General features: G+C 55.7%; 9 protein-coding genes across 9 annotated transcripts; 6 read left to right on the top strand and 3 right to left on the bottom strand.

The window, feature by feature from the left end:
- Nucleotides 1-50: 50 nt before the first annotated feature.
- Nucleotides 51-1,874, top strand: MVES1_000682 (uncharacterized protein; the record flags this gene model as incomplete). The annotated part of the gene is made up of 1 exon (XM_056205538.1): nucleotides 51-1,874. The coding sequence occupies one exon, from the start codon at nucleotides 51-53 to the stop codon at nucleotides 1,872-1,874; it is 1,824 nt and encodes a 607-aa protein (XP_056061513.1).
- A 1,701-nt stretch (nucleotides 1,875-3,575) lies between these two features.
- MVES1_000681 (tRNA (guanine(10)-N(2))-methyltransferase) lies at nucleotides 3,576-5,047 on the top strand (the record flags this gene model as incomplete). Its single annotated transcript, XM_056205537.1, has 2 exons — nucleotides 3,576-4,991; nucleotides 5,018-5,047. The coding sequence occupies 2 exons, from the start codon at nucleotides 3,576-3,578 to the stop codon at nucleotides 5,045-5,047; spliced, it is 1,446 nt and encodes a 481-aa protein (XP_056061512.1).
- Nucleotides 5,048-5,203: 156 nt separating this feature from the next.
- Nucleotides 5,204-5,417, top strand: MVES1_000680 (uncharacterized protein; the record flags this gene model as incomplete). The annotated part of the gene is made up of 2 exons (XM_056205536.1): nucleotides 5,204-5,209; nucleotides 5,232-5,417. 2 exons carry the CDS (start codon nucleotides 5,204-5,206, stop codon nucleotides 5,415-5,417), a joined length of 192 nt encoding a protein of 63 aa, XP_056061511.1.
- Nucleotides 5,418-5,454: 37 nt separating this feature from the next.
- On the bottom strand, nucleotides 5,455-7,530 carry MVES1_000679 (RING-type E3 ubiquitin transferase; the record flags this gene model as incomplete). The annotated part of the gene is made up of 1 exon (XM_056205535.1): nucleotides 5,455-7,530. One exon carries the CDS (start codon nucleotides 7,528-7,530, stop codon nucleotides 5,455-5,457), a length of 2,076 nt encoding a protein of 691 aa, XP_056061510.1.
- A 1,755-nt stretch (nucleotides 7,531-9,285) lies between these two features.
- Nucleotides 9,286-10,830, top strand: MVES1_000678 (uncharacterized protein; the record flags this gene model as incomplete). Its single annotated transcript, XM_056205534.1, has 1 exon — nucleotides 9,286-10,830. The coding sequence occupies one exon, from the start codon at nucleotides 9,286-9,288 to the stop codon at nucleotides 10,828-10,830; it is 1,545 nt and encodes a 514-aa protein (XP_056061509.1).
- Nucleotides 10,831-10,841: 11 nt separating this feature from the next.
- Nucleotides 10,842-11,492, bottom strand: MVES1_000677 (uncharacterized protein; the record flags this gene model as incomplete). Its single annotated transcript, XM_056205533.1, has 2 exons — nucleotides 10,842-11,467; nucleotides 11,489-11,492. 2 exons carry the CDS (start codon nucleotides 11,490-11,492, stop codon nucleotides 10,842-10,844), a joined length of 630 nt encoding a protein of 209 aa, XP_056061508.1.
- Nucleotides 11,493-11,548: 56 nt separating this feature from the next.
- On the bottom strand, nucleotides 11,549-12,334 carry MVES1_000676 (uncharacterized protein; the record flags this gene model as incomplete). The annotated part of the gene is made up of 2 exons (XM_056205532.1): nucleotides 11,549-11,914; nucleotides 11,942-12,334. 2 exons carry the CDS (start codon nucleotides 12,332-12,334, stop codon nucleotides 11,549-11,551), a joined length of 759 nt encoding a protein of 252 aa, XP_056061507.1.
- A 959-nt stretch (nucleotides 12,335-13,293) lies between these two features.
- PDA1 (pyruvate dehydrogenase (acetyl-transferring)) lies at nucleotides 13,294-14,044 on the top strand (the record flags this gene model as incomplete). The annotated part of the gene is made up of 2 exons (XM_056205531.1): nucleotides 13,294-13,297; nucleotides 13,332-14,044. 2 exons carry the CDS (start codon nucleotides 13,294-13,296, stop codon nucleotides 14,042-14,044), a joined length of 717 nt encoding a protein of 238 aa, XP_056061506.1.
- Nucleotides 14,045-15,400: 1,356 nt separating this feature from the next.
- Nucleotides 15,401-17,775, top strand: ADE12 (adenylosuccinate synthase; the record flags this gene model as incomplete). The annotated part of the gene is made up of 7 exons (XM_056205530.1): nucleotides 15,401-15,479; nucleotides 15,529-15,840; nucleotides 15,883-15,894; nucleotides 15,930-16,018; nucleotides 16,370-16,460; nucleotides 16,494-16,730; nucleotides 16,760-17,775. 7 exons carry the CDS (start codon nucleotides 15,401-15,403, stop codon nucleotides 17,773-17,775), a joined length of 1,836 nt encoding a protein of 611 aa, XP_056061505.1.
- Nucleotides 17,776-17,808: the final 33 nt, after the last annotated feature.

Genomic DNA, 17,808 nt, shown 5'->3' with positions numbered 1-17,808 from the left:
GCGTCCTGTAGCAACCTCCACTTCCTTTGTACCTCCACTGGGCGCGCTCGATGCCAACCCAGGAAGACGAGGCGCTGCGCCATGTGCTCTTTATTCTCCCTGCCGACAACTTTAATGACTTGGGTATTATAGACAATGATGGTCACCAGCTAGGTACGCTGCGTGCTCCGAGCGCCGTTCGTCGTGAATCGGTGGTCGGTGCATTTGTGCGCACAGTTATTAGCTCGCTGTCGTTCATGTTCCAGCGCCCCATCCGCCTCTTTCGCCCCACGCAGTTTTCCTCCTTGACGCTGATGGAGTTCATGGCGCAAAGAGAAGGGAAGAAGCTCGGGATACCGTATCTGCGGCGCTTAATCCGCCAGGAAAAACCAGCGATGCTCTTGTCCCTGATTGTTCCCCCGATGCTGGCAAACATGGCGATTGGGCTTACCCTTTTCCAGACGTATACCTTGACCGAGGATTTCTTGTTCAAACGGCACAGCGGGGACGATGCCTTCTCCGAGCCAGGCACGTTTACGCCAACGTGGGTCGTCGCTGTCGCGGGCGCCGTCGCTGGCGCGGCACAATGCATCATTTCCGCGCCGCTCGATAACGTCCGCGTCGTATTCCAGCGGCTCGTTGTAAAAGATGTGTCCAGCGCGGCTACGATCCCCATCTTTATCCGAAGACCGCTGCGCACTTGGCGCTCCATTCTCGAGGCTGCGATCCTGCCTTTCTTGCCGCGGAGCTTGCACAATCGCTTGGCTCGCGACTTGACTCGCCCCATCACGGCGCAGGAGCCCAAGGCCGCGACTGGTTTTCGGCATGTGCCGAACCAAATGCGCATGATTCCCCGGCGCGCGGGTGGAATAGGCATGGTCCTCTCCCTTCTTCGCGACTCTGCCGGCTTCTCGTGCTTTTTCATCTCGTTCGAGTGGGCCCGACGGATCGCCTTTTCCGCGTCGCAGTCGGTCGACAATACAGTCTACCGGCTTTGGAAGCGCAACATGGACTCGACAGAGGAGCTGCACGAGCACCACGACAAGCACCGCATGGACTTTAGCTTCAACGCAAGTCGCACTGTGTATGGCCGCGTCACTGCCGCCATGATTCTCGTCTGTGGCGGCGCTATTGGGGCATTGCTTTATGAATTAGTGAGTCGCCCTGTAGAATACGTCCGGATGGTGCTGGCGCATCGTTTATACATGCCCCAGCGGGGGCGTGTGCACAACGTGCGACTCAAGACGGTACACGCTGCGCCGCTGCGCCAAGCGACGTCGCTGTACAATATTCGGCCAGTGCGCACCGTCGGATTAGTCCCGCGCATTTCCAACGTACATGCACTACGGTTCGTTCGCACTCAGCGGCGCCGTTTGAGTCGCGCGCACGTATTGCATATACCTCGCCGCAAGCCACGCCGTTCGCTGCCGCTGCCGCTGCAGCAGCCACCAGGGAACTTTGCGCGCATGTCGCGCAAATTCCAAGCAATGCAAGCACGATTCCGTGTGTGGCTGCACATGTTCTCGCAGTCTACGTTCGCGAAACTGCTACAGTATGCGCAAATTACCAAGCCGCGCAATGCTCCTAACTTCACAATTTCGTTGATGGTGGATACCTACTTGGTCCGTCCATTTACGCATCCCGAGCTTTGCCGCTCCACCGCGCCGCGGCCATGGGGCGCAGGGCCTCCTGCGCAAAAACCGCATCGGAAATCGTTGCTTGACAGTATGCAGCCGAAGCCCGGGACGTTGGGGAGCAAATTTGCAGGGTCAAAGCCCTCCAAGCATTGGTGGTCCCGTATCCGTGTACCGATTGGGTACATGGTGAACAGGCTCACTTCCCCATACGGCATTGCATTCCTCGCGTTTGCGTGGATGGGCGGCGACTTGAACTAATCATGTTGTCCGCTCTGCGCTGTCGTACACAGCCTTGACGACAGGGAACCGCAATCGTTTCGTGCCGTCCTCGGATTTTGCGAGCGTCTCAGACTCGCGAAAGTATGTGACAGTGATGGCTTTGCCTAAAATTGCGCCAGGTTCCTTAGCAAAGCGTACGCGCTCCTCTGCTGAGAAGCCAGAACCAATAGAGACGCGCGCGCCTTGATGGACCACCACGACATCTGTATGTAAGAATCACATTATACGCACTCGACAGCGCCAAATGTTCTGCATATATGCCATGTAAAGAAAGGCGCATCGGTGCAAGCTCAATATCCTGGACAATGTATTCGGCTTCCTGCGTATCCCGCACTTTGATCATCGCGTGGGTACGACGTCCTTCGTACCGCGTGTCTTTGCGTAGCATCAGGCCTTCCCAACGCTGCTCTGTCGCATGGCTCCTCATATCGGCCACGTCTTTGTAGCTATGTACGCGCCGCTGCTCCAAAGGGCGGAGCATGGTCTGTGGATGGTTCGCAACGCACCACGAGACAAAATTATTCAGCACGCAACTGCGCTGCGAAAACAGCGGTCCGGTTTCAGCAGCGTAGTGCTTTTCCCAATAGAGAAACGTGTCGAGCAATACGCAATCAAATGGGTAAAGTAGAATCGGTGTGGTATCGCTGGATTTTCTGCGCCGCACCGCCGAGACGGTACGTGGAAAATCTTCCAAAAACACCGCATGCGTCTCGTCACCTGCTTGCGACGCTAAAGCACACAGCTCGCCGTCGAAAACCAGGTGCATGGTTTTCTTAGGCTTGGACCCCATCCAAAACGAAGCCAGGTCAGGATACGTCTCCAAATCGGTACGCAGCTGCGTACATAGCGGATCCACTGAGTAAAATGGCCGTCCCGAGCGTGAGAGCGTGTGTATCTTCACGACGTGTGGCGATTTTTCCATCGCCATCGTGACAATGACCAGGCATCGTATGCCGTCCAGTTTACGGCTTGCAAACCAATGCTTGTCTACCGGGGGAAGCAACGAGTTTTTGGCACTGTGCGCAAGGGCGATGGGCATGGGCGAAGTGATTCTTCCTGTTGTTTCCAGCTCGTGCAGGAATGCATCCGCACGCGACATGGTACTTGGGCTGGGCAGAATATCGCGGATAGAATGGTGCGAGAAGCCTGCCTTGAGGTTCCTATCAAGGCACCGGTAAAATATTTCGAGCACGGTAGGCTCTGTATCCGTATTTTTACCCGTCTCGCATGCATTGTATTGTAGGATACCATGCTCTGCAAGAAACGCAAAGACGACGTCTCTTGCGCTGTGCCCGCTTACATCTCGCGCTGCCAGTGCATCCAGCAAAGGCTCGAGCGTGCTCGGTGTGGGTATCTTAGGAGGCTGCTGTTTTTCTGCAGCCATATACTTGCGCAATGATGACGACGATACGTGGAATCGCGCACTGGACAAATAAAGCCGCGATAAAAGCGGCACTAGGTCGGGGTACTGCATCAAAATCGATTTCTTTCCTTGGGCCGCGTTCGTATGAGAGACACGATGCACCATGTCTTGTAATCGAAGCAGCTGCTTTAAAGCAAGCGTGTGTTTGGCGCGCAAGTAGGGCACGTTCGTACGCTGTGCACTGCGCCCGGCGCGTGCAAAGCAACGCAACATGGAAGTCGCACGGCCACCTCCACAATTTTTTTCTTTGCGCCGTCATGCAACAAGGTACAGTGTACATCCTGCACTTTGCCCAGTCGAACATTGAATTCCGCGTGCCCGAGTTCGACGCGTGTGCCAGCTACTTGAGCATTCCGTACGAATTTCTTCCTACTCCAGCACGCCCAGGAATGGGCGCTGCGAGTGCACACGACGCACGCCGTCCGTTCATGCTGTGCAGACTGCCGAACGACGGGGCTGTCCAAGCATTGATGCGCCGGTGCTCGTGCCTGCGCGCAGGATGGGAGCTTTGGGCATGTGCAGATACGTACGGAGAGCTGCATTCCCGAAACAAGGCCGCGAAATGTTACGAAAAATGGCTTCCTGCTACCTATACATGGAAAGCGCTTATGCAGGGATTCAACGCTGCGATTTCCAACGCGCGGCGCCTTGATTTGATCAACTCCTTTTCTTACATGAAGTTCGAAGGAGAGATTCGCATGAAGGGCTCAGACATCACTTGGGGTGTACTTGAAGAATATGCGCGCGTGCCGCTTGGCACGACGCAAAAAGGACCCAAAGAGGCCATAGGAGATACAGACCCACGCTTGGTCGAGCTTTTTCTCGGCCGCAAGATCAAGGACCGGTCGGGTGCGCTGCCCGCGCGCGATCTTATTGACCAGCTCAGTTTGAAAAAGCGCAAGTATATTGGCAATACGAGTATGGAAAGCGAGATGAGCGTGATTATGGCCAACATGGCACAGGTTGGCCCCGCAAAACTCATCTATGATCCGTTCGCAGGTACTGGATCAATGCTTTATGCATGCTCGATGCTAGGTGCAATGTCATTCGGCAGTGATATCGACGGAAGGATGCTCCGTGGACGCAACGAAGATTGCACAGGGCTCGCGCTTGCTGCCGAGCAGTATGGTATCCGCGGTAGGATTGTGGATGGCGCAGTATTTGACATCACGCAGTCGCCATGGCGCTTGCCATTCCGTGCAGGCGGCGGCGGCATATTTGATGCAATTGTCACAGATCCGCCGTATGGTGTGCGCGCGGGTGCGAAACGCCTGGGAAAGCGCGATATTACGCAGCAACGCGATGAACCGTTTATTATGGCGGACGGGACGCCCGCACATGTATTACCAGACTACCTCCCCCCCACAAAACCGTACCATCTCTCCGAGCTGGTCCACGACCTTCTCGAGTATTCCTCCGCGTTGCTCACACCCGGAGGACGGCTTGTTTTCTGGCTTCCTACTATGAACGAAGATAACGCAGAAACTACGATACCCAAGCATCCTCACTTTGTGCTCATCGCGCACAGCTTGCAAGATTTCGGCCGTTGGGGCCGCCGGCTAATTACGCTTGAAAAGGTGCGCAACGCGCCCATCGCATCGATCCCACAGGCTCCCGCTGCGGTCGAAGGGCGCGTACGAGCGAGCGATAATCCTTCCGAGTTTCGCAATCGCGTACGTACACTTTCCACTCACCCTAGCTCTTTCAGCGCCGCGACGCACGCTCATAGTCACGTGATATCGAAATCCACACGCGCCGCGTCGCTTGTCTTTAGCCATGGCGGCACAGAGCGTAGGTGCTATGCAGTGGCCTGACAAACAGGAGACGGCGCCACAGAGCTCTTTTTTTGAGCGCGAGCGGGCACGGATTTTGGCGGATATCACGAATGTGCGTGGCATAGTGACTTACCTCAGAGTATGGAGGGGTTTATCGGCTCGATCAATGCGACCAACAGAAAGCTCGAGGAACATGCCGCGGTGGGCCATGGATTCGAGTCGATTGCTGAGTTATGGGGCAAACTCTCCGAGATTATGACGCAAGCGGGAGTGCCTGCGCCGACCAAGTTTGACGAGGAGGAGCAGCGTGTGCACGAAGAGTAGTCGCACTGCACCTTCTGTACTGTACACTACATACCTATTACATATGATGCATGGACCCAACCGATGAAAGCAGGATACCTTTGCGACGTCGCCGACGTGCGCCATCAGAAACTCCTTGCTGAAGCGGCTCGGGAGCTGGAAGTGAAGCTTGCATGCTCCTCAGCGAAGGAAATCCGTCGTCGCTCATTGTCGACGCTGCTTGATCTGCGCCCCATGTCGATGGTTGCGGGGCCGTAGGTGGCTTTCCGAGCAGCTCGCGCTTCTCTGCACGTAGTTCTGCCTGTCGCGAACTAGACGGTAAGCTGGGGAACTGGTTCGTGCCCAACGACACATTGCTTCCTCTGCTCTTCCCCGGTACAGACACAGGTTTTGGTATCGCTGGCTTGGCGCCTGCGCCGCCAAGTGGTGGAAATGCCTGAGCTGGATTGTTTGTAACTTGAGAGCGATTTGCCCATGGTGTCGCGCCGTGCGAAGTCTGTGCTTTGCGCGCCACATTCGCAGAATACGCTCGAGATCCTGGTACGTTTGTGGCAGCGCGTGTAGGCGCAATCGGTGTGTGCTGGCCCAGCGTAGGAAAGTGCGTATGGCTCCGCACGCTCGGCGCGTTCGACGCTGCGCGCGCAACATTCTCCCATACGCGATTATTTCCCGCCGACGCGCTCTTGAGCTGACGGACAGAGGTGTGCGATGCACGCGCCTGGCCCTGTGTAGAATGGCTGGATTGCCGTGCCTTGCACGCGGCCCAAGTATCGAGTAGCTCCTTCTTTTTTTCCGCATTGTGTACAATCTCGGCCATACTCTGGATGATCAGGTCTGTGGACCCGAGATCAAAAGAGCCGTGTGCGTCACCTGTAAGGCTCGTTGTCGTGTTCAGCAAATCATTAACACTGTTTTCTGAAGCGCGGTACGACTGCAATGCACTGCGCGTGGCTGCAAGCTTCATCTGCGAACCATTCAGGACAGTCAAGATCGTCGACCAGTATTGTTCCGTTTCCTGCTCCGCGTCGCTGTCTGCTTCAGTGAGCGAATGGCCAAACTGAGCGCGGCGCGAGGAGTCTTGCCCACGGGACTCGGCAATACTGACTCCATCTGCACGTCCTTTACCCCTGCGTCTGCGTGGATTGCTGGGCTGAGCATCCTGAAGCAGGTAACTTGTATCTACACGCAATGCGTCGCGGCGCTCGCGACTCGAAAGCGTCTTGCCATGCTCCTGGACCTGATGGACCTGCAGCTCCATTTCGTTCTCAAATACGACAAATTTTTGCTCCAGGCAGCGTGAATCGGAGCATACGTAGTGCGCATTTTGAAAGTGCTGCTCAAGCATGCGGTAATCCTTGTAATACCGGTAGCGCTCCTCGTCGCTGCGTGCCTTGCAAATATGGCACTGTTCGTGACGATCGCGCATGTGCACATACAGCTCGTCGTCGCTGTAAAAGTGTTGCTTGCAGTATTCGCAGTAGCGGTGCTCGTCGGCCAAATGGTTCTGGAGTGACGACGCGGTGTACAAAACGTGCTCGTGCGAAAAAATCTTCTTGTGCTGCACGCACAGATCACACAAAAGACGCGAGTGGTCCCGTTTGGCATGCGCTTTGAGATCAGCCCAGCCCGTGCTCATACGTTCGCAGCGCTCGTTGGGGCAGTTAAAGTGCAGCAACGCAATGGTATCTTCATAGTCGCGCTGGCGCTCAAAGTAAATGGCAAGCTTTTCGTCGAGGTGGGGTATCATGTCGGGGGTATAGTCGCCGTATGGCCGTGTTGCGTGAGGAGAGAAAATCACGTTGACGGCTTCAGACTTGCAGAACGTGCAATCGCGGCGTTTCCACAGTGCGCGGAGTCGCATCGAGCAGATATGACAAACCCGGTGATTGCATGGTGGCACAGAGTAAAGCTGAATCCGCTCCGCACAAATAAAACACACTTCTGCATCGTCGGCGGCTGTTTCGATAGCGTCCGAAGGTGCATGCGCCGTGTCGTGTGGCAGTTTGGCCTCAGCGACCTCGCTCGGTGTGTGCGATTGGCCGCGATTTAAGTTGCCACGCCCTCTTCCTCGTCCACGGCCACGCCCTCGCCCGCGTGGCTGCGTCGCGTGGTCCGACATTGCGTCTGGCGCCATGGTTTGCTTACTAGGGTATACAGGTACTGCGCTACGAGGCCCGGCTTTTGATCACGTGAACAGTGGCGCCAAGCGAGCAGGGTCCATGGCGCGGAGCGCCGCGCTTGCCTGACGTGAGAAACGGGCCGACATACCTTGTCAACTGAAGCATCAGATTTGCGCAGTAGTGTACATAGTGTGTGCAAATCATCCATCAACGTGCGGCTCCGTTGCCCCACCCGTGCATCTAATTCCGAAACATGAATCGTTTGGAGGCGTAGGAAACACTTGCAAGACGCAGTGAGGAGGTGCACACCCCACCTCTCTACACCTGGCGGCTGTGCAGGAATTTGCAGAGTAGACACAGAATCGAGCTCAGCAGTAGCATCCTGTGCGAGACGCACAAAGCACATTGTCGCTTCGACGCTGTTCGCAATGCACGCGACCAGCACAAGCCCCGCACTCTCCCATGCATCCTGCGGCGCGGTGGCGTAGGGCCGAGGTTCGTTTTGGAGTGCTCCTTCCACCTCACTCACTACACTGTGTATGCTGCGTTGCGGAGCACGCGTGGGAAATGGCGTGGACACGGCGGCGAAGCTTGCGTCCAGCCATTGAGCGCACCAATCCATCCAGGCGTTCCAGAATCCCAGCATGGGCGTGCCAATCTCCTTGCTCAGTTGCACGCTCCAGTACGTAGCAACGCCTGCAATTGCCTGCTGCAGCCGAGCCGAGCCCAGTGTCGCGCCCGTTGTCTCTGGCACGAGCGCCTGGGTCGATGCAGATGCCGGTGCACAGTATGCAAGCGGCGTAAGCACACCTTCCGAGAGGAGGTGCGCATACGCAAGGAATGCATCCTCGGTGCTGCCAACGTCGCCGTGATAAAAGAGGCGAAGCAAGCCGTGTCGCGCGTACAAAATGGCATTTAAAAGCATGGCGCCGTGGACGCTGTCCGTGATATGGTGCAATGCACGTTCCAGTGCTTCCTGGAATAGCTGCGCAAGCCCTGTTCGCTGTAACAAGGAAACAGGAATGTGTGTAGAGGTGCTTTGGGGGACCAGTCGCGACACAATGCTCGCGCCATAGAGCTTCGCCTCGGCGCCGGGCGCGTCGAGAAGTACCATGATGGGAGGCACCAGCAAAAACCAAAGTGATTCCCAACGCGACGTGTCGGAAACCGTGACGAGACTTGATGCACACCATGCAAGCACGTTTTGCGCGCCCAACGAGGTATGCCCCCCAATGTTCTCGCGCTTGGCCCATGGCGGCGTTGGTTCCTGCTTGTGCCATAGGTGACTCGACGTGGAATTTCGTGCAGCCATGCCTGCGCGACCGGATTCCGTATCTACACGCCCAAGCTGTGCAGCGGACGCGAATATCGGGCGGATGTAGACAGACAAGATTTGCTCGACCACGCTGCTCTTTTCCGCTGTACGTGCGGGCAGCTGCGCGAGTAGTAAGGTAGCGCGTGTCTCTGTACGACCCGGTACGCATTCCGTCATCCCTGTCAACACATCCTGCAGTGCAGGCGCGTCTTGATCGAGGCGCGTACAAGGCACAAACCGCGAAAGCGCGATCGCCACATCGGCTGCTGCTTGCACAGACAGTGGCTGCTCAGAGCTTGCAGTGAGTGCATTTTCAAGCGAGTCAAATAATGCGTCCAACTCCTGCGCTGAATCGCTCAGTGTTGTAGCGCAGCGCCGCACAAGCTCGTCCGTCATCGCGAACGTGCACAGCGACCTCCACAACGCTCGTCCAGCGCTTCGTGCCGACGCCAACATGGATGGCCCCGCATACGTGCCGCCATTGTCGGTGAAGGTGATGCGCATGTCGACGCCGAGTCTTGGGACATTGCCTGTTCCCATGTTTGAGACGCAAGGTGAGTCTTGCTTCGACCTTGGCCCCGCATCGGCCGTAGCGCCGTTTCCTGCAGCACAATGGGATGCGGTCAAAGACAGCTACGCGCGAGGCAGCGACGCACCGTTTACGTATGCCGGACAGCACGATGACGTACAGAAAACTTTGCGCGATACGATGTATACGGACCAGCTAACGCTGCCCTCCTCCTTCGGCACAGTCTGCGTCGGCGAGACGTTCCGTGCACTTGTCTGTATATGCAACGAGTCCGACTCGCAGCTAGAAGGCGTGGAAGTGCACGTCGATATGCATATCGGAGGCCCGGATGCAGAGCAGGTCACTGTTGCACCGCAAGTGTGCCGCCTCGCGCAATGGCCCGAAAACGATGCGCCGTGTGTCCTTGCGCCGCGCGCGCAAATCACGCTCGTCGTGCACCATGAATTGCGTGTGCTGCAGCTGCATGCACTCTTGTGCCGTGTGTGCAGCGATATTCCAGGCGCGCCAGCGGCCGAGAAGGCGCATTGGATCTCGAAAATGTACAAGTTTCCCGTGCAGCCGCCGCCGATTGCTGTGCGCTGCACGACGCATACAGCGACGAGTGTTGCACAGCAACTGCATCACGATATACACGTCCGCGAACGTACTGCGATCCAAGTCCAGCTGCACAATGTATCGCAAAAGCCCGTGATTGTAGAGCGCATTGGGTTGGATACGCGGCCTGCGGGCGAGACGTGGGACTGGGAATTGATCGAGGCGGACGCAGGTACGAGCAGCGCCGCACAGCATATGCAGCCCAAAGATGTCTGGCAGTACATATTCTCCCTCATCCCACGCCAGCCGCAGCTTGTGTCGCATGCCCGGCGCGCCGCGCTGGCAGGCGCACCCGAAGACGCATCGCCGGCCGGCCACGTCTCGGAGCCGCTCGGGCACATTATGCTGTCGTGGCGCGTGCCTGGCGCGGATCCTGGGCGTTTGCGCGTCGGGCCCATCATGCGCTCGGTGCACGCTCCGCGTGTGTGCGTGTGCGGGGACAAGGATGCGCCGGCGCTCGTGTGCACGCTGTACATGGCCCAAGCGCCTCCGCCTGCGTTTGTGAACCAAGCGATTGCGCTTTCGTACCGACTGACAGTGTCTGATGTAGCCGCACACGCGCCCACGCGCACATTCTCCTTAGTGCTTGTGCAGCGCGAGGAGCGTGCCTGGGATGCCACGGCGCTGCTTGGACATACTTCTACTCAGTTGCCGCCGCTCACGACGCATACCGACGACAGTGGCACCTCCGGCGAGCTCCCTTTTTCGCTCACGCTGTTGCCGCTGCGCACGGGCATTGTGCGCGGCGGCGCCATGGCGCTTGCGCTCCTGTCGTTTTCCCAAGAGAATTATGCGCCCGTGTTATTCGATCCGCCGCATATTCTGCATGAATGGGATAACATAACGGAACTCTACGTAGCCGACGACCAGACATAATGTATACATACTCACTTTGCGCGCAAATCCCGTGCACGTTCGGTGCGGAATGCTGCTACCTTCTTGCCCGTCTCGTTCTTGAGCCACTTTTGCAGCTTTGGGCGGTACCCGAGAGGGAAGAGGACTTCGAAACACACAAAGAGCGGCGCAAGTACCACCGCGCCGAGCAAATTATCCAGCAGTGCTGGCGCACGGCCCTCGTGGACACCGTGCCCGTAAAACTGCGCAACCCAGCTCGCGATAAAAATGGAAAGCGCAATGGCGGCGCCGCGCGGCTCGTACTCAATCAGTGCCCAGCTCGCGTAATAGTACAGGGTCCACAGGGGCGAGATGAGCAGGGCCGTGCCAAGGTCAAGCACGGCGTAGTAGATCCAATACATCACAGAGGCTACAGATGCAGGATTGACTTGCTCATACACCGCTGGCGGAAGTGTCTCGGCAAGCCACGCGCTGAACTCGAGCAGCGGCGCACCGAGCGGCGCGGGAAGCGCATGTGCGATGCTTGGCAAGCTCAGTCCAGACGACAGGACGAGGGAGAGCGCGGACATCCAAATAAGGGGCACACAGACTACATGAATGCCGACATTCACGGGGTTCGTATGGTACGCACCGTAGAATGCCAGCTGCTGGTTGAGATCTAGGGGGCTCGCAGATAGACCCATGGCGAGTGCGTGGGGTAAAGGTTGCGCTTGGTAATCACGTTGCCGTGAGTGGCTTACTAAGCTCCGCGCCGTCGCGGCGCGCTGAGGCCGTGCTGACGAGCGAGCGCGGCAAGGCGGTTGTGCTCTGCAATATCGATTTGTTCCCAAGGGAAATCGATCCATACAGGGGGCATTGTCTCTGCTGCATAGTAATATACGCCTTTGCTGACGCCGTCCTCGATTTTGTCGTCTGCGGGCGACGTGAGAACAGGGAGCTCTGCACGCTTCGGGCCGAGTTTATTGTGCACCACAAAGATGGCGAAGCGCGTCGGGGGGAGGTTTGCGCGTTCTTCTGGAGACAGTTCCGCGATCGTGCTCCGCACGTCCTTCAGTAGTTCATTGTATGCATAGTGCAAGGTAGTGCGCGAATCATCGACTTCGTCCTGCTGTTAGCTGCAAAAGGTACGCACGACAATCAATACATTCTTTCCCAGGAGGCCCCCCGCATCCTTCAAGTCGCTGTTGGGTGTGGACTTGCTGCGAGAGTCAAGCCACTGTGTGCGGATTACCTCTTTGCCAATCATCTCCTCCGAAATACCAGCGACCTCTTCGTACAGGCTCAGGCCAACCGCCTGGATGGGCACGTTGCGCAACTGCTCCGGATTTTTCTCATCTTGCTTCTTCAAAAAGGTGCGGAGGACACGAGCTGGGAAAAAGCCTCCGCCGCCAATGGCCACCATCAAGTCCGGCTTGAATTCGCCACGAATTTTTTCTGAAATGTTTTTGATTAGAATATGAATGTCCTCGTACGTAGGACGCCAATGGTCATCGGGAAGGCCAACAGACGTGGGGTCGACAGCCATCGTGCAGTATTTTTTCGTGGTAGAAAATGAAGCCAAAATATAATTTTGGCGCAATTCCCCGACTCGCACGATTCGCATGCATTGGGCAAAGCATGTGTAGTGTGTCGAGTGGGTGTCGATAGGGGCGTGGTCGTCGTTTCCTACAAAAAACAAAAGGAATTCAGCCTTGCTTCACGTCACAGAGCTTTGTGGGTGCATGTACAAACTATGGATCGTGTATTGTGTGCTGCGAAAAGGCATTCATTGCCCACTTGGACCAAGCGCACCCCCGGCGCCGAAGCCGCTAATGTGGAGGTGTGTGGGATTTACGCCCTAGCACGGGGACTCCAATCCATCTTGGCCATTGCTACGAACCGCTGGTTCTTCCTGTTTTTTTTCGACATGCACAGGCTAGCTTTACTCGGTGCTCCAACTCGCGCAATGGGTGCTTTTCTCTCTGTACGTAACCATGATCCAGCCCTCTTCGCTGGATCGGTAGATCGCTTACACGCACAGTGCTCCCATAGGACTCCCGCTAAGTTGGCTTTGGGCGCTACGCGCAGCCTGAACCTTGTTGCCGACGGCGCGAAGCCGAAAGGACCCATACCAAAAGATGGATCGGAGAAGTTTACACTTGAGCTGACCCCTGAATCTTTCCATGCGTACAAAATCGATCCTCCCTTGCACCAGCTCAACGTGTCCAAGGATGAGCTCATCCATCTGTACTCCGAGATGGTCAAGATGCGCCGTATGGAAGTGTCTGCCGACCAAGCATACAAACACAAGCAGATCCGCGGCTTTTGCCACTTGTCAATTGGCCAGGTGCGTACCTTTACGGCATACTGATCTAAAAACAGGAAGCTGTCGCGGTCGGTATAGAGGCTGTGATCAAGCCCGATGACAACCTGATCACCGCGTATCGCTGCCACACATTTGCGGTGCAGCGTGGCGGCACGATTTCCTCCTTGCTTGCGGAGCTGATGGGTACGTTCCCAGTCACACAAAACTGACGCAACAGGCCGCCGCGACGGTATGTCCAAAGGCAAGGGCGGCTCCATGCACGTATACACGCCCAACTTTTTCGGCGGTAACGGTATTGTGGGTGCCCAAGTCCCGCTTGGTGCCGGTCTTGCGTTTGCGCAAAAGTACAAAAAAACGGGCCATGCGACATTCACGCTCTATGGCGATGGCGCATCGAACCAGGGACAAGTCTTTGAGGCGTTCAACATGGCCAAGCTGTGGAACCTTCCTTGTGTGTTTGTCTGCGAGAACAACAAATACGGTATGGGTACAAGCGCCGAGCGCAGCTCCATGAACACGGAATTCTACAAGCGCGGTGACCAAATCCCTGGTATCCAAGTGAATGCGATGGATGTGCTTTCCGTGATGCAGGGTACTAGCTTTGCTCGTAACTACACATTGTCTGGAAAGGGCCCCCTGCTTATGGAACTGGTGACATACCGCTACGGTGGCCACTCTTTGTCTGACCCCGGCACTACATACCGCACGCGTGAGGAGATCCAGAAAATGCGCAGCTCTTCTGACCCGATCCAAGGACTTAAGACGCAGATTTTGGAATGGGGTGTCATGGATGAAAATGAGCTGAAGAAGGTCGACAAAGCGGCAAAAGAGTTTGTCGACAAAGCGGTGGAGACTGCCAAGGAAAGCGAAGAACCCTCTATGGACGATCTCTATTGCAACGTCTTGTGCGTACAAATTCATTTATGCTAACATGCAGCGTGGAGGGGACCGAGCCTGACTTTATCCGTGGTCGCGAGCGCGAGGAGGTGCACCGCTTCCGCTAGTCCTCGTAGTAAGGCAGTCATGAATAGATCACGTGAGTCAACGGGTGTCGTTGGTCGCATGCGACTCGTCTCATTATCACTCGTAAGGCGTAGCGAAGACGTTAGATCGCGTCCTACTGTATTTGAATCGATATGGCTTCCCTCAATTTTTGCGCCGAGTGGTATGTGTATTTAAGATAAAGTAGTACGGGTGGCTAACCGCGGAATGCTCTGCTTTTTTTGGATTCTAGTAACAATCTTCTATACCCAGAGGTACGTTGATTGGCCATGGAGGCCATTCGTGAGCATGTACTGACCAGTAAGGCTGACCGTACGAACCATGTCTTAACGTATGTCTGTCGCAACTGCGACTACCGCACTGAGGCGTCGCAGCCGTTGGTTTTCAAGAATGATTTGAAGAACACCTCAAAGGTACGTGCATGATATAATCGTGCAAGCGCTTACCCAACTAGGAGCAACCAGGCGTTGTGGAAGAGCTTATGACAGATCCTACGCTTTGGCGCACGCACGATATGTCGTGCCCGAGCTGCGGCAATTCAGAGTCGGTCGTATTCCAGGATCAGAGCAAACGCGATTTAAACAAAATGATTTTCTTTTACGTATGCTGCTACTGCAATTTCCTTTTCCAGGATGAGCCGCAAGACCAGCCGCTTGAGACAGAGTAAGTTGTTTGGTCGCAAGACACGAACAAGATATGCCGCCATATACCCACGCAGACGCGGTACGGTGCTTGTGTAGATGGAATGCAATATGAATTGTACTACATCCGTGGTCTGTGAAGATGCACGCGTATGGACTTGTGCAAGCTCGTTGCTTTTGGGCTTGTCGGTGCATGTGCGCGCCCCATCGCCCCAGCATGGCATATAATCATCCTATATATGCTACACCACGACGTGCCGTTGTGCATTGTTACTTGAAACGTAACTCCATGGCTTGATCGCAGCGCGCCGCGCCAGGCCACTTTCCCTGCTCGCCAAACCACACTTCCGCTGACCGACACTCGGAAATTGCCGGAGTCGGCAATGCCTTTTTTTTCCTAGCAGGTATAATACCAACGTGTTGCGAAAGTAGCCAATCACAGTGCGTTGAAATCCAATAGGGATTGCTCAACGCTGCGGCACTAAACTTGCTCAACCTCCTCCGGCATTATCCCTTGTAAAATGTCGATGCTTAAACTTGTTGGGATGAACAAGCAGTTCTCTAGCTTGGCATACGGCCGGGCGTCGTTTGCTGTTGGTCTCCGCAGTTTTCATGCAGGTATGCCCACCCTCCCAATCTCACAATGCTAGGCCGCCCTGTCGCGATGAAAATGACCAAGCCGCGCTCCATCGGTGGCGAGATGATCTACCCCGAAAGCGGATGTACGTGTTTAGACGTTCAGAGAGAATAGGGATACTGACGATGCACCAGCTTACATCAAGGGCACTGTTAACGACTCCGTTGAATACCCCAAGCCCGACCCCTCTCACGGTTCTTACCATTGGGCATTTGAGCGCCTGCTGTCTGTCTCGCTTATTCCACTCATTTCTGTCGCTTGCGTGAAGCACGGTATGTCTGGTGCTGTCGACGGTATTCTTTCTGCGGTTCTTCTTTTGCACTCGCACATTGGCTTTGACAACGTCTTCACCGATTATGTGGAGAAGCGCAAGTTCCCCAAGGCTGGCCCTGCAATTTCTTGGATCCTCCGTGGCTTTACGCTTCTCACTGGCTACGGTCTATACGGTACGTATTTGTGATGATGGAACGGCGACTGACTAGCAACAGAGTTCAACACGAGTACGTATTTTTCATTTTTTTTTTGGCGACGAGAGGCTTCAATTCTACGTCGCCTGCACACGCTGAGAGCATTACTGACATGACCTCCTTCTTTTTGAACTTTCGCCATCCTCAGACGACATTGGTACGTGTGTCCACGCGAGCATTTCTTACACAGTACAGGTATTGTTGAGCTGGTTCGCAGATTGTGGTTTGCATAACAGGAGCAACCTGCATGCATTACCTTTCTCTATGTCCTATTGTAGCTTAACACAATGATAACACACCGCAAGCTTTGGCGCTGCGATCACCGTACGCTTTCGCTTTGCTGCATAGATCCTGCTCGTGGGCGGCTGGCTGAGTCAACGAACGAATGGGCCAATTAGGTGCGAGTAGAAACGGGCGAACATGAACGCTAGGCGATTCGCTCCGTACTTCTTCTTCGCAAGAGTCCGTAACTTTCTTGCCGCGTCAGTGAGCTCGTTCGGTACATTAGCCGACAATGGCGTCTTTGCCGAAACCAAACCTGTCTAAACAAGGGCAGGTGTCTGTTGTTCTCGGGTCGCAATGGGGCGATGAGGGCAAAGGTACGTCGTGCATGCACGCTGGGCTGACCGCAGGAAAACTCACGGATATCCTTGCAGCAGAGATGGATATCTGTGCCCGTTGTGCCGGCGGTAACAATGCCGGACACACAATTGTCGCTAATGTGGGCCCCGACAACGTGAAGACTAAGTTTGCTTTTCACTTGCTTCCTTCCGGCCTGGTGAATCCCCGCTGCGTAGGGTTCATCGGCAACGGTGTCGTGGTCCACATCCCTTCCTTTTTTAGCGAGCTCGATACACTGGAGAAGAAAGGTATGCGTACGCCGGATTACTGACTATAGGTCTCAAATGCGACAATCGTCTCTTTGTCTCTGACCGTGCACACCTCGTCTTCGACTTCCACCAAGTTGTAGACGGGCTCAAGGAAGTCGAGCTCGGTGGTAGCAGCATTGGTACTACTAAGAAGGGTATTGGCCCAGCTTACTCTTCCAAGGCATCGCGTTCCGGTCTTCGTGTGCACCACTTGTACGACTTTGACACTTTTGCGGCCAAGTTCCGCAAGCTGGTCGAGGGCCGCTTCAAGCGCTATGGCAACTTTGAATACGACACGGAAGGCGAGATTGCAAGGTACCGCGCTTTTGCCGAGCGCCTCCGTCCGTTTGTCGTCGACGGTGTCACGTTCATTCACTCGATGCTCGCCTCCGACCGTCGTGTCTTGGTCGAGGGCGCAAATGCGCTCATGCTCGATCTGGATTATGGCACCTATCCCTTTGTAACCTCCTCGTCGACTGGCATTGGTGGTGTTTGCACGGGTCTCGGTATCCCACCGCAGTGCATCGGCACGGTGATTGGTGTGGTCAAAGCGTACACCTCGCGTGTCGGCGCCGGTCCGTTCCCTACGGAGCTGAACGACGGTGTGATGCAGCACCTACAGGAAGTCGGTGCCGAGTACGGCACCACCACTGGCCGCAGGCGCCGTTGCGGCTGGCTCGACCTGGTCATGATGCGCTACTCGTGCCTGATTAACGGATACACGTGTTTGAACCTGACCAAGCTCGATGTTCTCGACGGTGTTTCCGAGATCAAGGTTGCGACTAGCTACATCTACCAAGGTAAAGAGCTTGCCAGTTTTCCTGCGGACCTGAACATGCTGGCTAAAGTCGAGGTGCAGTACAAAACGTTTGCTGGCTGGGAGGGCTCCATCTCGGAGGCCACCGAGTACAGCCAGCTGCCCGAGAAGTGCCGCCAGTACGTCGAGTTTATCGAAGACTTCCTCGGCGTCCCGATTGAATGGATCGGCGTCGGCCCTGGCCGTAGCTCGATGATCCATCGCCGCGTTGCGGACCAGCAACAATGACTACGATAGCACGGGCAGATTGCAAACATTTTC

This window comes from Malassezia vespertilionis, chromosome 1 (assembly GCF_029542925.1).
Source record: "Malassezia vespertilionis chromosome 1, complete sequence".
In the NCBI taxonomy this organism is placed as follows: Eukaryota; Fungi; Basidiomycota; class Malasseziomycetes; order Malasseziales; family Malasseziaceae; genus Malassezia; species Malassezia vespertilionis.
Note: the sequence above shows the minus strand (reverse complement) of the source record. Positions and strands in the feature narration are given on the sequence as shown.